We start from the raw sequence: 16,553 nt of genomic DNA, 5'->3' as shown, positions 1-16,553 counted from the left end.
AGGGGAGACTGGGGAGTCCGTTTCAGACACTTCTCTATGCTTAACTTATTTATTTATTGCATTTTACTTTTAAAGAGTTGGTCTTTTCTGTCTAAATAAAGAAAAAAGTTTAAAAGCATCAAATAAGAGTCTTGGAAAGTTGCGGGGAGGGGATTTTGCGTACTGCGGAGGGGACGAAGGGAGGGAGGTTTGGGAGAGAGACCTGTTAGGAGGGTCCAAGACCTTTGAGGGGTCCAGGCCTTGACCATGGCTTCATGATCCCATTCTTCCACCCTTCCTTGAGGTTTAATCCTGGAATGCTCTGCAGCACTAGGCACAGAGGGAAGAAAGCAGGTCAGCAGGCCTCTCTTGTATCCAGCCCTGTCCCTCTGAAGGCTGGGGACTTCACTCTCATGTTCCTGACCTCCATTTCTCCCTTGTTGGTGGGGGTGAGCTGTCTCTGCACCTACCAGTGGGGATACAGGGAGCTAAGCTTTTGCTCTGTGATTCTGTTACAGGCCCTAAATGTACATTTCCTCATTTAACCTCCCAACAACTCTGTGAGGCGGGATACAATTTTATAGACAGGTTAAAAAGGGCTTGGGAGGGTAATTGACTTATCCATAATCACAAAGCTACCAAGGGATGGCTGCAGGAAGGAAGCCCTATATGTCAGACTCCAAAGCCCATGATTCTCTCATCTTGCAGGCTCAACTACCTGGTCTTTGACCCGAGGCAATGATCCCAACAAGTACCAAGCAGGCTGTCACAGCGAGTCCCATCAGCAGAAGGTGGACTGCATAAGTCCTGAGGTCCCTCCGATTTGGTTCTTAGATTCTTCTCTGTGAACTACTTTAGGGCTGGGTTCAGGGGGCTCACACAGGGGTAGTGTGTGACTTCACAGCATCTAGGCCACTTGCTTTTAGCAGCAACCTGCTACCCCACCCTCATTATGCCCCCCCACTTTAAGCTTGCTCACCTTCCAGCCCAGCCAGCCTTAGGCCAAGCTGTTCCACCAGCGCACAAGGATGTGTGACTCCTCACCACCCACTCCAACCTCAGCCCCGTACTTTGGCCTTCTCTTAAACTGCCCCAAACTGAGAGTAGTACGAAGAGAAGCAACATGTGAAGTGCAATAGAAACATACCTGTGGATATCGTTTCAGGGAAAACAAGTCTCTTAGATTGGCAGAGTCCAGGGATGGGGCCTTACTCAGAAGGAAGAGAATCCAGGCAGGAGCATCTGTAATCTCGAATATGTGGGGGTGTGTGTGCGTGTGTGTGTGTCTGTGTGTGTGTCTGTGTGTGTGTGTGTGTCTGTGTGGTAACAGACACGCAAAAGTGTGTGTAAGGATAGCAGGAGTTGGTATCAACACCAGGAATTTTCCCTTGTACTGTCTCGCTGTGGCCTCACTGCAGTTTCTGGGTCAGGACAGAAAGATGGAAGGTGTATTTGAGACCAAAGAGCATCTCCCAGAGTGACATACTGATTGGTGGGTTCTCCTGGGATGCAGGAGTTGGGAGGCAAAAGGAATCGGAAGTGTCCTCCTCCTGGTATCCCCCCTGATCTCAGGCAACCCCTCACCAAACACTGAAGAATCCTTATTGTCACTGTTCACGGCTTGCCCTTCCCTGCAAGGAGAAGGAGCTCCAAAGGAGCCAGATTTTCTCCAGAGAAGCAGTAGATACAAGTAAAGTTGAATGATGAAGAGGGAGACACAGAGGGGTCTTTTGGGGGGAAACAAAACATTTCAGGGACAGGGATTCTCCAGGTCCTTTTTAAAAATTATTTTAGGGGCGCCTGGGTGGCTCAGTCGTTAGGCGTCTGCCTTCAGCTCAGGTCATGATCCCAGGGTCCTGGGATCGAGCCCCACATCAGGCTCCCTGCTCGGCGGGAAGCCTGCTTATCTCTCTCCCACTCCCCCTGCTTGTGTTCCCTCTCTCACTGTGTCTCTCTCTCTGTTAAATAAATAAAATCTTTAAAAAAAATAAAAATAAAAATAAAAATTATTTTAATCCCAGTATAGTTAGCAGTGTTATATTAGTTTCTGGTATACAATATAGTGATTCAGTAATTCCATACATCACCCAGTGCTCATCATCTCTAGGGACTTTGATGGCAAAACGTAGGATCCTTGGAGACAGAAAAGGAAGCTCTGAACTTGTATCTTGCATAAAAACAGATTTCTTAGGCATCATATTAGCTTCAAATATAGTAGGAAGGGTATAAAGGAGGGTAGTTCTGTTAGCTCCCGAAGTTCACTACCACCTCTTCTGAGCAGGGGGGTCTGAGCAGTAATAAAATGGGAGAGCAGAAGAAGTAAGAAATGAGGACAGTTGGATCCCCCAATTCAGACCAAGCAGGATGAAACTCAGCTGCTTCTTCCAATATGATCAAGTTACTGTTCCAATGTTAATGGCAGCATAAAGAGAAGGGAAAAGGAAAAGAAATTCTTAAGGCAAAAGAGTGGAGCTGACAGATTAATAGCAGGGATTGGGAGGAGCCTTCCATTTATAGAAATGAAAACAGACATTTAGGAAAATATCCTCCATTAGGGGGGCTCCAGGGATGAGAGTGTGGCTGGGGAAAGCCCTGGATAATTCTTCCTCCAATGCATCCCCATGCCCTGGCCATATTTTGAGAGCTTAGAAATGGACAAACATCAGGCAAGGTGTTTCCATTTCCTCAGCAGAGACCCTGCACAGCCCATCCGACTTGCAGGGCTTCGTCTTTTCACTCTCCTGCTAAAATGTCAAAGCCTTCGCGGTCTTGGCTTCTAGTATTTGTGACTGCAGCATTTCCACTTGCGGCCAAGACTCACTCTCTTCTCTGAGTCTGACAACTTGAGTCGCCCTGAGCCAAGCATCTGGTCCTTCGAAGATTCCCATTCTCTGGGCCTTCTCTGGGTCTACTTCCCTGAGTAATCAGGCAGCTTCCTCTTGCCCCCCACAAATGGGGTCTCCCTCCAATATACTGCATCCTCTCATCCACTTGATGAGAATGACTCCCAGCTGTGTGTTTCTAATTGAACTTTTGTCCTGAACTCAGTCTGGGAGTGCCTTCCTCCCTCAGGCTTCCTCATAAGTATCTAGCACCACTATTCACTGTCTCACGCCTCCTATTCAATCCAACTGCAAAGCCCTACTTGTCCTCTCTCTCAAATATATTGTTGACCTACACACATCTGTCTTTCCATCTCCATGGCCACAAAGTCCAAAGTCACCCTCATACCACCAGAGCCCTCTGGTGTCCTCATGTGTCTCTGTGGTTCCCTTCCCGCCCTCCTACAACCTGTTCTTCATAGAAGCCTTCTACAAATCCATTCACAGACAGATGCTGAGTCCATTCTCCACCTTGTTTACCACCGTATCCCCATCACCCTCAACAGTGCCCAGAACATTAGAAGGTGCTCAACAAATAATTAAGAAGTAACTGCTGGATGTCTATATATCTAGATTTCTCACCCATGCTTAAATCATAATAGGTCCAAAGCTAAAACATTTTCTCCCTGTTTCAACTCTTAAATATTTCCATTTTCTAGCCACCTAGACATGAAACCTCAGGAGTCTTTTACTCCTGACACATGCATTCAATGTTATTAAATCACGAAAGATTTTACTTCCACAATTTTTTTCTCACATCCATATCCTTCCTTTCAATTATCACTGCCTCCACTTACCAACTAATCATAACAGTGTCCTAATTGAGCCTTCTGTGTGTATTCTAAAGCACCAGTTTCTAAACTGCAGCTCATTAAAAAAACCTTTTCTTTTAAATGTAGAACACCTCACCCTGGCATTCAAGGCTCTTCAAACCTCATCTTCCATCTTATTCCTACACATCCCTAAGTTCTAATCAAATAGGACTATTCATTGTTCATCTGGACAGGTTTGATCCTTCCCCTCCCCCCATGGCTTTTCATTCCCAATTATAAGTGTCAGGCACATAACAGCTCAATAAACTTTGTGAAAAAACCTTCTTGTTGAAATCCTGCTCATCCTAAATGGTTCATCTTAAACGCCACTTTCTTCATGAAGATTTCCTTAGCTGCTTTCATCCAGAGGTCTTTTTTTCCCTCTCTTCTTCCTAGTCCTTATGGCACTTCAACCTTCCACTGCCGTGTATCATGTCATTCGTAAATCTCTCAGTTCTCTGCTGGGCTGAAGGCGGCAACAATGGCTCTTCCTTTGCCTTTGTATCTGCTGTTGTATAGAACAGGATGACCTGCGCATGGCAGATAGCCAATCAATGTTTGTTTACTTAAACTTCTGTAATTCAACTCTGGGATTCCACTTTTTACTTCTCTACAGATTCTTTCCTTGTTAAAGAAAAAAGAATTATTCCCCCATTATCAGATTTGTCAGATCCCAATTATTTAATGCTGATGGCTGAGTGAATGAGACCCAGAACAAATGTCTCTCCCCAAACTGCCAAAAGAAATGTCAAACTAGTTCTTGCTTTTATAGCCTTCAATCAAGGAGCAAAAGCATATGGTCAGGGGTTAAAAAAATAAGAAAGGTTTACAAAAATAACAAAATATCTGACCTAATGCAAATGCTGAGCTTTGCACAGAGAGGAGCAGGTACTCTTTGGAGTAGGTCATTAGGCCACAGCACCTGGGATTCCTCTGTAAAAACAAAGTACATCCAGGACCACCTTTATTCTCAGGGGTGTGGGCAGAGGAAGGAATACAACCACCCAGAGTGCCTACTATTATGCATTATTATTGTTGTTGTTATATTAGGTTCAGATTCAGGAGATCAGTCTCCTGAGGTATTTGTAAAATGAAATAGCAGATCATGTTGCTGGGGTAGGGGGACAGTGCTAAGATGTGTCCCAAGGGCTTTGCTAGGCTCTATCTGAGTAAGGCTGAGGGAGAGGAGTCCTGTGAGTTTTACCATGGATTTGGGGGGAGGGGGGACTGGCACAATCAACTCTGACATCTGAGGGAGGAGGAGGCATTTCCAAAGGAGCCACTGGAAACAGAACTTTAGGTGAGGGGCCTCCCAGCTTCTCTATCTCCTGCCCTCAAAAGACTGCCCCACTAGCTACCCAGGAGAACCACCTAGGTGTTCCTTCCCATTTTCAGACTGACCTTTCTAACTCCAATCTCAAAGGTCCCTCTTCACTTCTTCCCATGCAACCCAAAGGATGTGTAATCTAGGAAGGCACAGACTACTTTCATCAATAAATCAATTTATTTAAAAGAATATGTTACAATTAATTACACTAAGTGACATTACCAAACAATTTTAGAGTGGTTAGCTCTAGAACAAGGAATGAAAGAAACACTGTTAGCCATTATGTGTCTGTGTATTTTCTCTTCACATTTCTTAAATCACAAATAAAAAATACAAGATACTGCAGTGAAAATACAATTAGAGTTTCTCAAATAAATTAAAAGTATGCATGGCCTGGGGAAAACTGAAGCCCAGCTCACTGGCTTAAAAGGGGGGCATGATATAAAACTGGTGTCCAATTTAGCAACTGGCCAAGTGCCTTCAGCCCACAGCACTCCCCTCTTTGCTCCTACCCTTCCCCAGAACCCTAAGCATTCCCCACACTTGAGATTATTGCTGAGGAGTGAGCTGCTGTCCTGGTATGAGTGAGGCCTGGCATGACGTGCTCAGGGCTAGGGGGAAGGGCAGGCAGGAGGTGGAACTGGAAGACAGGAGTTGAAGAAGCAAATCCACTGCCTCTCTTCTCTTCTGAGTATCAACAGTGTTGTCCTCCCTTCAAAAGGAAGCTAATGGGACACAATCAACCTGGTGAGGGAACCTAGCAGTACGCTGGGCTCCAACAGCCAAATGGTCTCTATGCTGAACTGATCCAGCCAGAGAGCACAATAGTCCCTCCAGGTCTGGAGACCTGAGTCAACCAGGATGCAGTCTCCTCAAGGAAACCTGCCTCTTAGGAACCAGGCTGTAAGGTGGCAAATTCTGAGAGGAGAGAGAGGTGTCCCCTCCTGTCAATGCCCTGTACTGCTGCTTGGATCCAAGCACTAGGTTTGGAGCTACAAGAGGGGATAACCAAAGCTACCGGCCTGGGTGATGACAGGATGAAACTAGACAGGCCAGGCCTAGGAGCTGCCCTGAGCACACACCTGGGCTGAACTTAGGCTGAGGGCAAGGAGAGGGCAGGAAAATGGAAGAGTAGAATAAAAATATAAAGAGCAGAGAGCCCAAAGCATGGCCCAAGGAAACCTTTCTGCAGGGACAGGTTTCTCAGGGCCTGCATTTTCTCCTGATCTGTACAAAACTCTGAGCTTTTACCAAAGAGGATAGAAACTGAGTAAAAGAGGGAAGGACAACAGGAGATCAGGAAGATCCTGCTGGCTCTGCTGGGGCAAAGCAGAGGGGAGGGGGAGCCCCTCCATTTCCCAGAGACAAACTGCAAAAGAAGACTGGGCAGAAGGCTCCCTGGGCACAACCCAGGACTAAGAAAGACAGCAGGGATTGGGGAGAGGAAGTATAGAGCAAGGGGGGAAAGGATGTCACACTAACACTGCTTCATGCAAAAAAGAGCTTGATCCTATGGAGCCACAGTGACCTCTGCCCTGGTCCAGGAGGCCTGCTGTGGGAGGAAGAGGGGAAGGTGCCGTCCTCCAGGGGCTCCCTCCTTCCCCCCCCTTGCTATAACTGGGTGCTTTGTTAGTGGTACAGCCACAAGTAGGGGCTGTTCCTAAATAGATTCTGCCCACAGGCCAATACCCACGGGGCCCTCGCCTAGTCTCCAAAGCACCAAGTGAATGAATGCTCTGCCACAAAGGGACCAGAGCAGCATCCACCCACTCCAAGGGGCCTCCATCCTACGGGCATCCCCCCCGTCTCACATCTCACAACGGGAGGTCAATATTTGGGATAGTGCACGGACTCCAGATTTGTTCATTCCTCTCCCACTCTGAGGGAATACAGGCAAACTGCTGCTATGTTTACAGTTTGAACAAAGCTGGTGCCAAAAGCCTCTTTAGCATTTTGGAGCGGGGAATCAGCATATCTTCTTTCTAGGGTCCTTTGGCTCATTATTAAATTCATTTAAGCCAAAAGAAGATAATCCTGTATCAAAGCTTTCAAACCAGGGATCACTCTCTGTAACATTAAACATTCAGCATCCCTACATTCTGTATTCTATGATTCCACCTAGATTTGAAGAAGGGGAGGGAAGACAGGTGTCCTGTATGATCCCACACTGTCCTGGGGCAAGCAGCTGCCAGGATTACAGGGTGAGAGAGAAAGAAAAGTGGCCTCACGACGATCTGCAAAAACAAGTTACCAAAAAAACTTCAAACCACCCCACCACTGCTCAGTAGAGTGACTAAACCAAGTATGGCTGCCTCCCAGTTAGACAAAGCAAAAGATGCCACCCAATGGAGGTTTTTGTTTAGAAGGTAGAGAAGGGAAAAAGAAAAGAAGGCTCACAGACGTGTTCCAGTTGCACCGGAGCCCAACCTCGAGCTCCCAATGCAGTATTATCTCTAGAGCCTGGGGCTGAGAGTGTTGCCCCACCTGGTCAGCCCAGCCCAGGTCCTGGGATACAGCTCTCAGGATTCAAAAGCTCAAACTGCAAGGTGAAATGAGGAGCTCTTTGAGGGACAAAAAGGTTTATCTTCAGTCTCCTTTTCATTAAAAATTGAGATCCAACTCAAATCAACCATATTCCTACTGGTCCTTCCTGGGTCCTCGGCTGGCTTGGATGGGCACTGGTTTGGTTGGCACAGACCACTGACTCATTCCAAGTTTCCCTAAGGCCTTGGGGATACTGTCAGGTCCCTCCCCAACAAGGCTCTTTAAGGAAGTCACGGAGAATGTAATTGGTTATGGGTGGTTATTGGTCAGGAATGGATAGGGAAAAGCTTAGGTACTTAGGGCATTTCTTCCTTCTTTTCCCCTAAGTCCAATCTTTGTGCCTAAAGGTATTGGCTTTAACTCTGGTCCCTAGTACTCTGCCTGCTTCAGAAACGGCAGGGAAATGAGAAATTACAACCACGAAGTGTTTCAGGTTCCTGTGGCATCAAGCTCCTGAGCTGACCCTCCCCACCATTCTAGGTCAGTGGAGGGTGAGCATTCAAGGGGCCCTCGGGAAGTGAGAAGGAGATGTGGATGGAATGTGGCTAGAAAGCCATGAGTGGAAGAGAGAGATGGACCAGGAAAGTTGTCTTGGAATCAAAGACCACACCAAGTCTTTAGACTCTCCCTGCAGATCTGCAAGCCTTGCTACCCTTGAGAAACACACCTCTTTCTCCTCCCCAGCAGCCTCGTGGAAGATAAAGAAACTATGCTCCTTGCTCCTCAGACTCTACGGCAACCCATGAGCCAGAATCTTCACTCAATACAAAAAAAGGGGGGAAAAAACCCAAGCAGGTTGTAAACTTTTCGAGTCCTTCATGAGGAGAGGTATTTTCCTGGTAAAATATTTTTTTTTCCTTTTTAAAGTTTGTTTCAAAATAAAGAGAGCAAGAGAGAAGTCATGAATTCTAGTGAAAGGTGTGTAAAAACACAAGCTAAAAAAGGTACTGCCATCAATATGAAATTTAAAAAGAAATATATATATGTATATACGTGCAGCTAATTTGTATATATATAATTTTTACATACATACATATATATGTCTGAACAGTGCAAATGGATGGAGTTCATAGTTCCAGTTTTAAAAATATAGTACAAGGAGAGTCTGTTGGTACGAGGCCCAGGTGAAAGGACAAAGATACCTTTGGCGCATTGTTGGGCTTATTTTCCTGTCTTAACTCAGCTGACTCCTGGTGCTGACCAATCTGTCATTCTCTACCAGCTCAATTCCAGAGACATGAAATTCAGAGGGATTATTAATAGTATTTAGTTTAGGGCTTTTGAACATAATGACTTTTTTCCTTTTTCTCTTCTTTTGTGTTAATGGTTACTCTGTCTGACACAGGAGACGAAAGGGGTGAGAGGATGAGGGTGAGGAGGAGGGGTGAGGAAAGGCTAGGTGGCCACATCCCTCTGCTGTGACCGCGCCATCTGGAAAATGTTCTGAAAGGGAAACAGAGAACAGTCATTGGGAAGCCTGAGGTGTCTGCATCTCCTCCCACCTGGTGGCCACCCTCAGACAGAAACAGAAAAATATATGGCTAGATGACTCCATCTGATTGGCCTCCACCTCTGCTATAACTTCCCACCTAGACGCACAGCCTTTTAGACCCAGAAAGGAGCTTAGATATTAGTTATCTGGTTCAGCTTTCCCATTTTATAGATGAGAAAAGACAAGAAACCTGAGATCTAGGGAGGCTCATTTGCCCAACGTTGCAGGGAGGAAAAAAGCTGGGACAAAATCCTGATCTGATTCTCAGAGCCCAATGTTCTTTCTACTATACCAAGATTATAAATTTTTTATAATCCTGACTTTACCTTCTGAACTTCAGAAACATTGTCTTTGAGAATCAGTAGCAAATTATTCAGAATCTTCCAAATTCTGCTCCAGCACTGGCAAATATGGACAGCAGTAAAACAGGAGCAGAACCCTTCCCACACATACGCATTCTTGGTTCACCCAGACAGGTTCTGTCACGACTTGTCTAGTCAGAACAGCTAAAAGCGAGGACAGCTGCCCTTTTGGGTCAGGAACAACATAGGCAGTGATTTGATTAAAAAACAAAAACAAAACCACAGCAGAGGAGGGTCCATGAAGTCATGGGAGATGGAATAGCCTACAGCCAATGGCTACACACAGACAAAAGCAGGGCTTCTTTTGCACAGTCTATTCAGCCTCCAAAGGCTGGAAGAATAACCGCTCTAGAAGAATAAGCAGTCTCTAACTAATATTCCTATAAAGACTGAGATGGAGGTGAAGGTCCCAGGTATTTGGCCACAGGCCTATCACTTCAAACAAACAAACAGATAAAGTCAATTCAAGATTGTTTAGAATTACCTCTTTTCTCCACTTGAGCTCACAGAACACCCTTTCGAAGCATTCATGCATATAATTAAACTGAAAAACAAAAACAAAATAGCAACACTGACTTCTCAAGATCAGGCACCACAGGGCCATGCCTTGGAACTCCTGCCCTGTTACCCCACCTCCCAAACTTGCTCAACCTAGAGAAAAACCCTGACAAGCACCACAAAACAAAACAAAACAAACAAACAAAACCCAGGCCTGGTTCATCTACTATTCTCTGGCGCCTTCTAGTGGTAGTTGTGAGTCAAACGGGATGTGAAACTGCCAATCCTAGTCAGTCCTCCAGGAAAGACAGGAAGATAACCTGGGGCTCTAGGGTTCAAAAAACAACTGCTACCTCTATAGCTCTCCCCATTTATGCATTCAGCTTGAAACTTCAAACCCAATCTACTTTCCCCAAGACAGTTTCCCTGTCTACCACTCACGTATGGTGTGAAGATTTTAACCCATCGAGGCTTCTTCTCTCCTCTGGCATATTCAAAGCAGAAGGCCATTCCTTCTTCATCTGTATCCCATCGCTGCATCTCATCCCATTCAAACGCTATTACCTGGTTCTAAACAACCGAGAACAAGAGCGTTAAGTCCGAGAATGCTGGGGAGCTTAGCTAGGATGGTTCTGAAGCAGACAGCAGAAGTGAAATGAGTGAGATGTCTGCATCATTTTAAAGAAAAGACTTTGACAGAAGAGTAAGAGTCAGCGTGAGGAGCCAGGAAGGTAAGGATTAGTGTGGATCCAGTGCCAATTTACCTACCCCATCAAAATAGCTTTGATTTCATCTCCCCTCCCAACAGGAACTAAACCCCAGCAAGTGAGTGAGCAATTGTGTCCCTAGTGCTCCCAGCCCCAGCCCCATGGTGAACTGTCACCTCCAGCTGTCCTTCTTCAGTGCAGGCATGCAGTTTAAAGTGCATGATGCTAATGGCTGTGATGACATGTCCCTTCCTCCTGGAGTCACAGGCACAGTGGGGGAAGATGATTTCATTGTAGCCCTCACAAGTCCTTAGCATGTTGAGGTACTAAAAAAAAAGGAAGGCAAAAACAGTGTTACTGTAGTATTAAACCACCATGAAGAGAACTCTCACCCAGCAACCTGAAGACCATGCTCTGGTCTCACAGCCAGCCCTAAGAAGAGCCAGGACTCCGAGCAGATCCTTTGCTCCACTTCCAGCTTCTACCTTCGTACTTCCAACCCCATCTCCTTTCTCTACCCTGTAAGTACACAATGGAGCCAGAAGAGGCGCTCTGTGTAGAGGGGGACTCACAATGCCATTAAGTCTGCCTCTCCTTTCACTTGCCTCTGGGATGGGAATCAAACCGATCTGCATGATTAAGGAAAGGGAGCTCATGTCTCCTCCCAAATCAAAAGTTATAAGGATCTCTGTGAGGAGGAGTAAGCTACCCCACATCTCATACTCATAATATGTTTAAGTTGAAAGAGACTGCTAAAGGTAGGCCCAGAGTCTCCCACAGGAGACTTGCTTAAGGTCACAGGTGAAGCAGTCAAGATTAGAAGCCAGGTTTAATTTCTTGGCCACTGGTTCTTTCTCTATTGCCGCTAGTCCCCAGATCAGTGTCACCACCCCCTGGTCTCCAGTACCTATACCTCCTTAAAAAGCACGTGGACCAAACTGAGTGGCATATACAACCCTCAGAGGTACAGTGCTACAGGACTGATTCAGAAAGGACTCCAACTCGGCTTTGTCCTTTCCCCTCTACAATGAAAACTGGCCTCTTTCACTCAACGCACTATTTTGAGTTAAGAGGGGAGAGTAAAAGATGAGTGGGAAGGAAAATAGAACAGAAATAGGGAAAAGATGATTAAAAAAAAAAGAGATGCATGTACTCTGACCCAGTTTCCTCTCAGGGACTGACTAGGAAATAACAAAGAGCCTTGAGTCCCCACACACAGGAGAACAGAGCACACTGGGGACATGCAGGGAGCGCTGGAAGGAAGACAAAGGCACGGCACACTAGCTGATCTACACTAGATGGGCAGGGAGACTGGAACACACTGCAGAGTCACCTTCTGCCTAAGAAGAGACAAAGGGACCTAGGCACAAAAAGGACCCTGGGCAACCTGTAGCTCTGGTACCAACGAACAGCACCAAGACCATTGCTACTGCCCAGAGACTGTCTAGGAAGACCTAAAGGTCCACAGAAAAAAATCACACCACATGCTCCCTTCCCTACTTTGTATTTACTTCTGTTTAGGTATAATGGCAACTTTGAAGGGGAAAATTATAAAATGACAGCAAGAACACAGCGACAGGAAATACCACAATACCTGATTTGTGTCATTTTTCTTTTCTCATTTCTCCTTCCTTTTATCACCCTACTCCATCCCCCTATCTCATCATCCTTCCTGTACTAGGGATAAAAGTAGATACTGCTTGGCCCTGCCATTAGCACTCTGAGCAAAAAGATATCTCTGGGCACTAAACTTTGGTAGATAGGACAGGCAGTGCCATGGAATAAAACTCTTCTGGCGTTATAAGCAGAAACAAAGGTTGGGACAGGAAGCAGGTACAAAGAGTGGTCAAGAGCCTGGGCCCAGACTACCCTTGGCTTGAGTCCTGGCTCCATCACTTCCTAACTATGTCACCTTGGGCAAGGTACTTGCACTGTAGCAAATTACTAAATCCCAGGAGCCTTAGTTTCCTCTCCTGTGAAAAGGGAAATAGTAATAGCACCTACATCACACAGTTACTTGTGACCATTCAAGTATTTAGCGTAGTACTTAGTACATAATTAGGTATTCAATAAATGATAGCTTAAAAAAATAATTTTAAAGGCTCCATTATCCTTAGCCAGAGGGCTAAACTATTTTCTCTCTCAGGAATGCCCTGTGAAATGATGTATATGAATATTATTCTTAAAAACTCCAGGGGAGGGGCGCCTGGGTGGCTCAGTCGGTTAAGCTACTGCCTTTGGCTCAGGTCATGATCAGCGGGAAACCTACTTCTCCTTCTCCCTCCGCCTGCCGCTCCCCCTACTTGTGCTCTCCTGCTCTCTCTCTGTCAAATAAAGTCTTTAAAAAAACCCAAAACTCTGGGGGGGAAAAGCATGTGCGTGAGACAGATGAAACATGAACAGTAGTGGAAGGTTGCTGAAACTGGGTAATGAGTACATGGGGGCTAAATGTACTATTCTTCCAACTTCTTTGGAATATTTGAGTATTTGAAATATTCTACAATAAAATATTAAAGGGAAAAAGAAGAGTGCCCTGCAAGCAGGCTTGCAAGCGCTCAATCCACGGCATCCTCCTAACACAGTCATGGGAAAGTCTGCATGCTCAGTAAGCAGCAAATTCTGCTCAAAGGTGCTTAGGACCTCTGCAAATGCTGGAAGGTGTCACACAGCCTTGGGACTGGTTCTGCTCACATTCTTTACCAAAAGAGCCTTACATATAACACATTTGCTGAGATTTCTCCTCTTTGAGAAGCACCACTATTGTTTTAAAAAAAAATATTTCTGCCATATTCCTAATAGGGAGCTTTATTTTATTTCTTAAAAAGAGAAACATGTAGACAAAGGGAGGGATTAGGAAAAGCCATCAGATGAGGCATGGAGCTATGCATACCCTGACCTCTCTCTGTGACCTTGTATGAATTACTCTGCCTGGGGGCTTCCCCTCTGCCATCTGGGAATAAAGGCCAATGCGGCCAGCTTCTGTCCCTGCTATAGGGAAAAACACATGCTCTGAAGCCAGACAGAAATAGGTTCAAATTTTAGTTCCACTTCTGACAAGCTAAGTGATATTAAGTCAGAATCTTCATCTCTCAGACTCTACTTCTCCACACCGCTGCACAGTTATTGTAAGGAGGAAATGAGAATGTGCATATTGTGCCTAGAGTAGTACCAGGCACACTCTATGTGCCCCTCTCTCTCACCTTTGAGTCAAAATGCTGATTTATCCCTCCATATTCAAAAATGTAGTTCTTGAAAGCAAAGGACCTTTAGGGGACTTTCTAATGGCATTAAGTTCTAAAAATAGCCTGAATGGAAACTAAGGGCACCTGTGGCCTTGGTATGATGACAGAGGTAAAATCTCATATGGGAAATATAAGGTTTTCAGATTCTCAGGTCAGGTAGTATTTCTCAGCTTTAGGCAAATCTCTACACTCCTAGATTTGCACAAAGTATAAAGATATGAGCTGTCCTCTGTATTTGGAAAACAAGGGAACTTACAGATGTTTAAGAATTTTGGAGTATTTTGTCAAGAGTCTACGTGATAGCTGGCAATCCAAATATTCCCATTTTATGGAAAAGAAACTAAAACTGAGAAGTTGTTGAAGGTCTCACCGTGATTTGGCAACTAATAGTAGTGATTTGGCCTAATCTTGGGCCTATCAACCATATTAAGTTGCTATCAAGACACATGGGATCAGAAGGGCCCATCTGAGTGGGAAGTTTCAATGAATTGAATCTGACCACTGGGTAGACTAATGTCTTTGAACACTAATTACTTGAATACATGAAATTACACTTGAATAAAATTCATGCTTTTCAACCTTTGGTGGGATTTTATTTAAAGTCTAATTGCAATATTATAGGGCTAGTACTTACTTGTGGCACTAGGTTTTCAAGACAACAGAATTCCATAAACGTTTAAGCATATCTTATACTCAATTCCAATGATCCAAGGGGGAAAAATCAACTGTACTCGAGGTCTGTTGTTGTTGTTGTTCTTTAAGATTCATTTATTTAGGGGCACCTGGGTGGCTCAGATGGTTAAGCATCTGCCTCCGGCTCAGGTCATGATCCCAGGGTCCTGGGATCGAGCCCCGCATCGAGCTCCCTGCTTGGCGGGGAGCCTGCTTCTCCCTCTCCCTCTACTGTTCCCCCTGCTTGTGCTCTCTCACTCTCTCTATCAAATAAATAAATAAAATCTTAAAAAAAAAAAGATTCATTTATTTATTTGAGAGAGAGAGTGTGCACAGGTGGGGGGGGGCAGAAGGGGAGGGAGTGAGAGTCCTAAGCAGAGGCACGCACGCAGGCCTCGATCTCATGACCCTGAGATCACGACCTGAGCTGAAATCAAGAGTTAGATGCTTAACCAACTGCGCCACCCAATCACCCCTGTATTCAAGTTCTTAACTGAGTGATTACAAGATACAAATTTGAGTCTAAAAGTAATTTTGTAATAGATTACCAAGCTTGTTAAATTCAGATCTTTTATATTTTGCCATAGGACAACCCAAACCTATTTAAATATTTTTAGCACCTTCTACTGTGCCTGGCACACACTTGGTAATCCACAAATATTTGTTGTCGAATGCACAAATGGAAGATAGTGTGTCTGGAGTACTACATGTGCAAAGAAACAATATGTATTCCATACTGAAATTATCAGAAGCCCTTATGTAAGTACTTTGATTTGTTGCCTTTGGCAAAGGCAAAGAAGTATTTCAGAGGCTGATAGTCCTTTAGTAGTTGGTCCTTTTCACCAAAAAGATGCAGATGCGTTGGTCAGAATCATGCATTAATATAAAGAAGACGATGCCATGATCTTAAAGAACAGGTGGAAATTGAGGTTTTTTTTTTTTTTTTTAAGATTTTATTTTTTTGAAAGAGAGAACAGGGGGAGGGTCAGAGGGAGAGGGAGAAGCAGACTCCCCACTGAGCATGGAGCCCGACAACACGGTGGAGCAGGGGGGCCCTCAACCCCAGGACCCCAAGACCAGGACCTGAGCGGAAATCAGATGCTCAACCAACTGAGCCACCCAGGTGCCCCAAAATCAAGTTTTAAAATCCTGTCTCTCACATAGTAAAATTCCCTTTACCAAAATTCTGCCAAGAATTAATTCTGTTTAAAAGATTTGTGTGTTGTCTATTTTAGCCTGTTGGTATGCAGAACATTGGTAAATGGTTCCCTGATCTCTGGCAGTTTTCTAAGACAAACAGATTTATTACTTTTTGTCATTTAAGCGATAAAATAACTATCCCAGCTAGATAAAAGATTATGGGCTGAGTTCAATGGCTGACTTGTTTGTATTCTTATTCCAACCCAATTAGTTTAAAAAGATAATGTTCCCTCATAAAAAAGTGCACACACAGAGGGTACAAAAGAAATTCAGTGATTAGCATCATCACCAATGCAATAACTGTCTTGTGTGAAATCATGAAAAACTGTAATTGGAAAACTTTCCACTATATGTGAATTTGCCAAGAAAGAAATTTTAAAATGCTATGAATGAAATTTTATGTAAGCATTCTTTACAAATTTTACTTTTGACAATTTCCATTCCTGTGTTTATGGCAGGTACAAACTGAAAACTCATTTTAAAACATTTAAGGAATATTGTAGACAGCCGCTCTCCAACAGAACTTTCTGTGATGATGAAAATGTTCTGTATCTGGGGCGCCTGGGTGGCTCAGTTGGTTAAGCGACTGCCTTCGGCTCAGGTCATGATCCTGGAGTCCCTGGATCAAGTCCCGCATCGGGCTCCCTGCTCAGCGGGGAGTCTGCCTCTCCCTCTGACCCTCCCCACTCTCATGTGCTCTCTCTCATTCTCTCTCTCTCAAATAAATAAATAAAATCTTTAAAAAAAAAAAAGAAAAGAAAATGTTCTGTATCTGAGCTGTCCAACATGGTAGGTATTAGCCATATGTGGCCACTCAACTTGAAACGAGGCTAGTG

General features: G+C 44.7%; 1 protein-coding gene across 2 annotated transcripts in view; it reads right to left on the bottom strand.

Moving 5' to 3' along the window:
* Positions 1-4,177: 4,177 nt before the first annotated feature.
* SNX27 (sorting nexin 27) overlaps positions 4,178-16,553 on the bottom strand; it is a 66,232-nt gene continuing 53,856 nt past the window's right edge. Inside the window, exons 9-12 of one of the 2 annotated variants that reach the window (XM_034990031.1) lie at positions 10,780-10,929; positions 10,338-10,466; positions 9,883-9,942; positions 4,178-8,987 (exon numbers count right to left, since the gene is read on the bottom strand). In XM_034990031.1, the coding sequence (XP_034845922.1) occupies positions 8,940-8,987; positions 9,883-9,942; positions 10,338-10,466; positions 10,780-10,929 (387 nt within the window). In that variant the 3' untranslated portion in view covers positions 4,178-8,939. Of the gene's footprint in view, positions 9,943-10,337; positions 10,467-10,779; positions 10,930-16,553 lie in introns of both variants that reach the window. The other variant, XM_034990030.1, reaches the window with a different exon arrangement.

The sequence above is a fragment of the Mirounga leonina genome, unplaced genomic scaffold (genome assembly GCF_011800145.1).
Source record: "Mirounga leonina isolate KUSES-001 unplaced genomic scaffold, KU_Mleo_1.0 Mir_493, whole genome shotgun sequence".
NCBI lineage: Eukaryota > Metazoa > Chordata > Mammalia > Carnivora > Phocidae > Mirounga > Mirounga leonina.
Note: the sequence above shows the minus strand (reverse complement) of the source record. Positions and strands in the feature narration are given on the sequence as shown.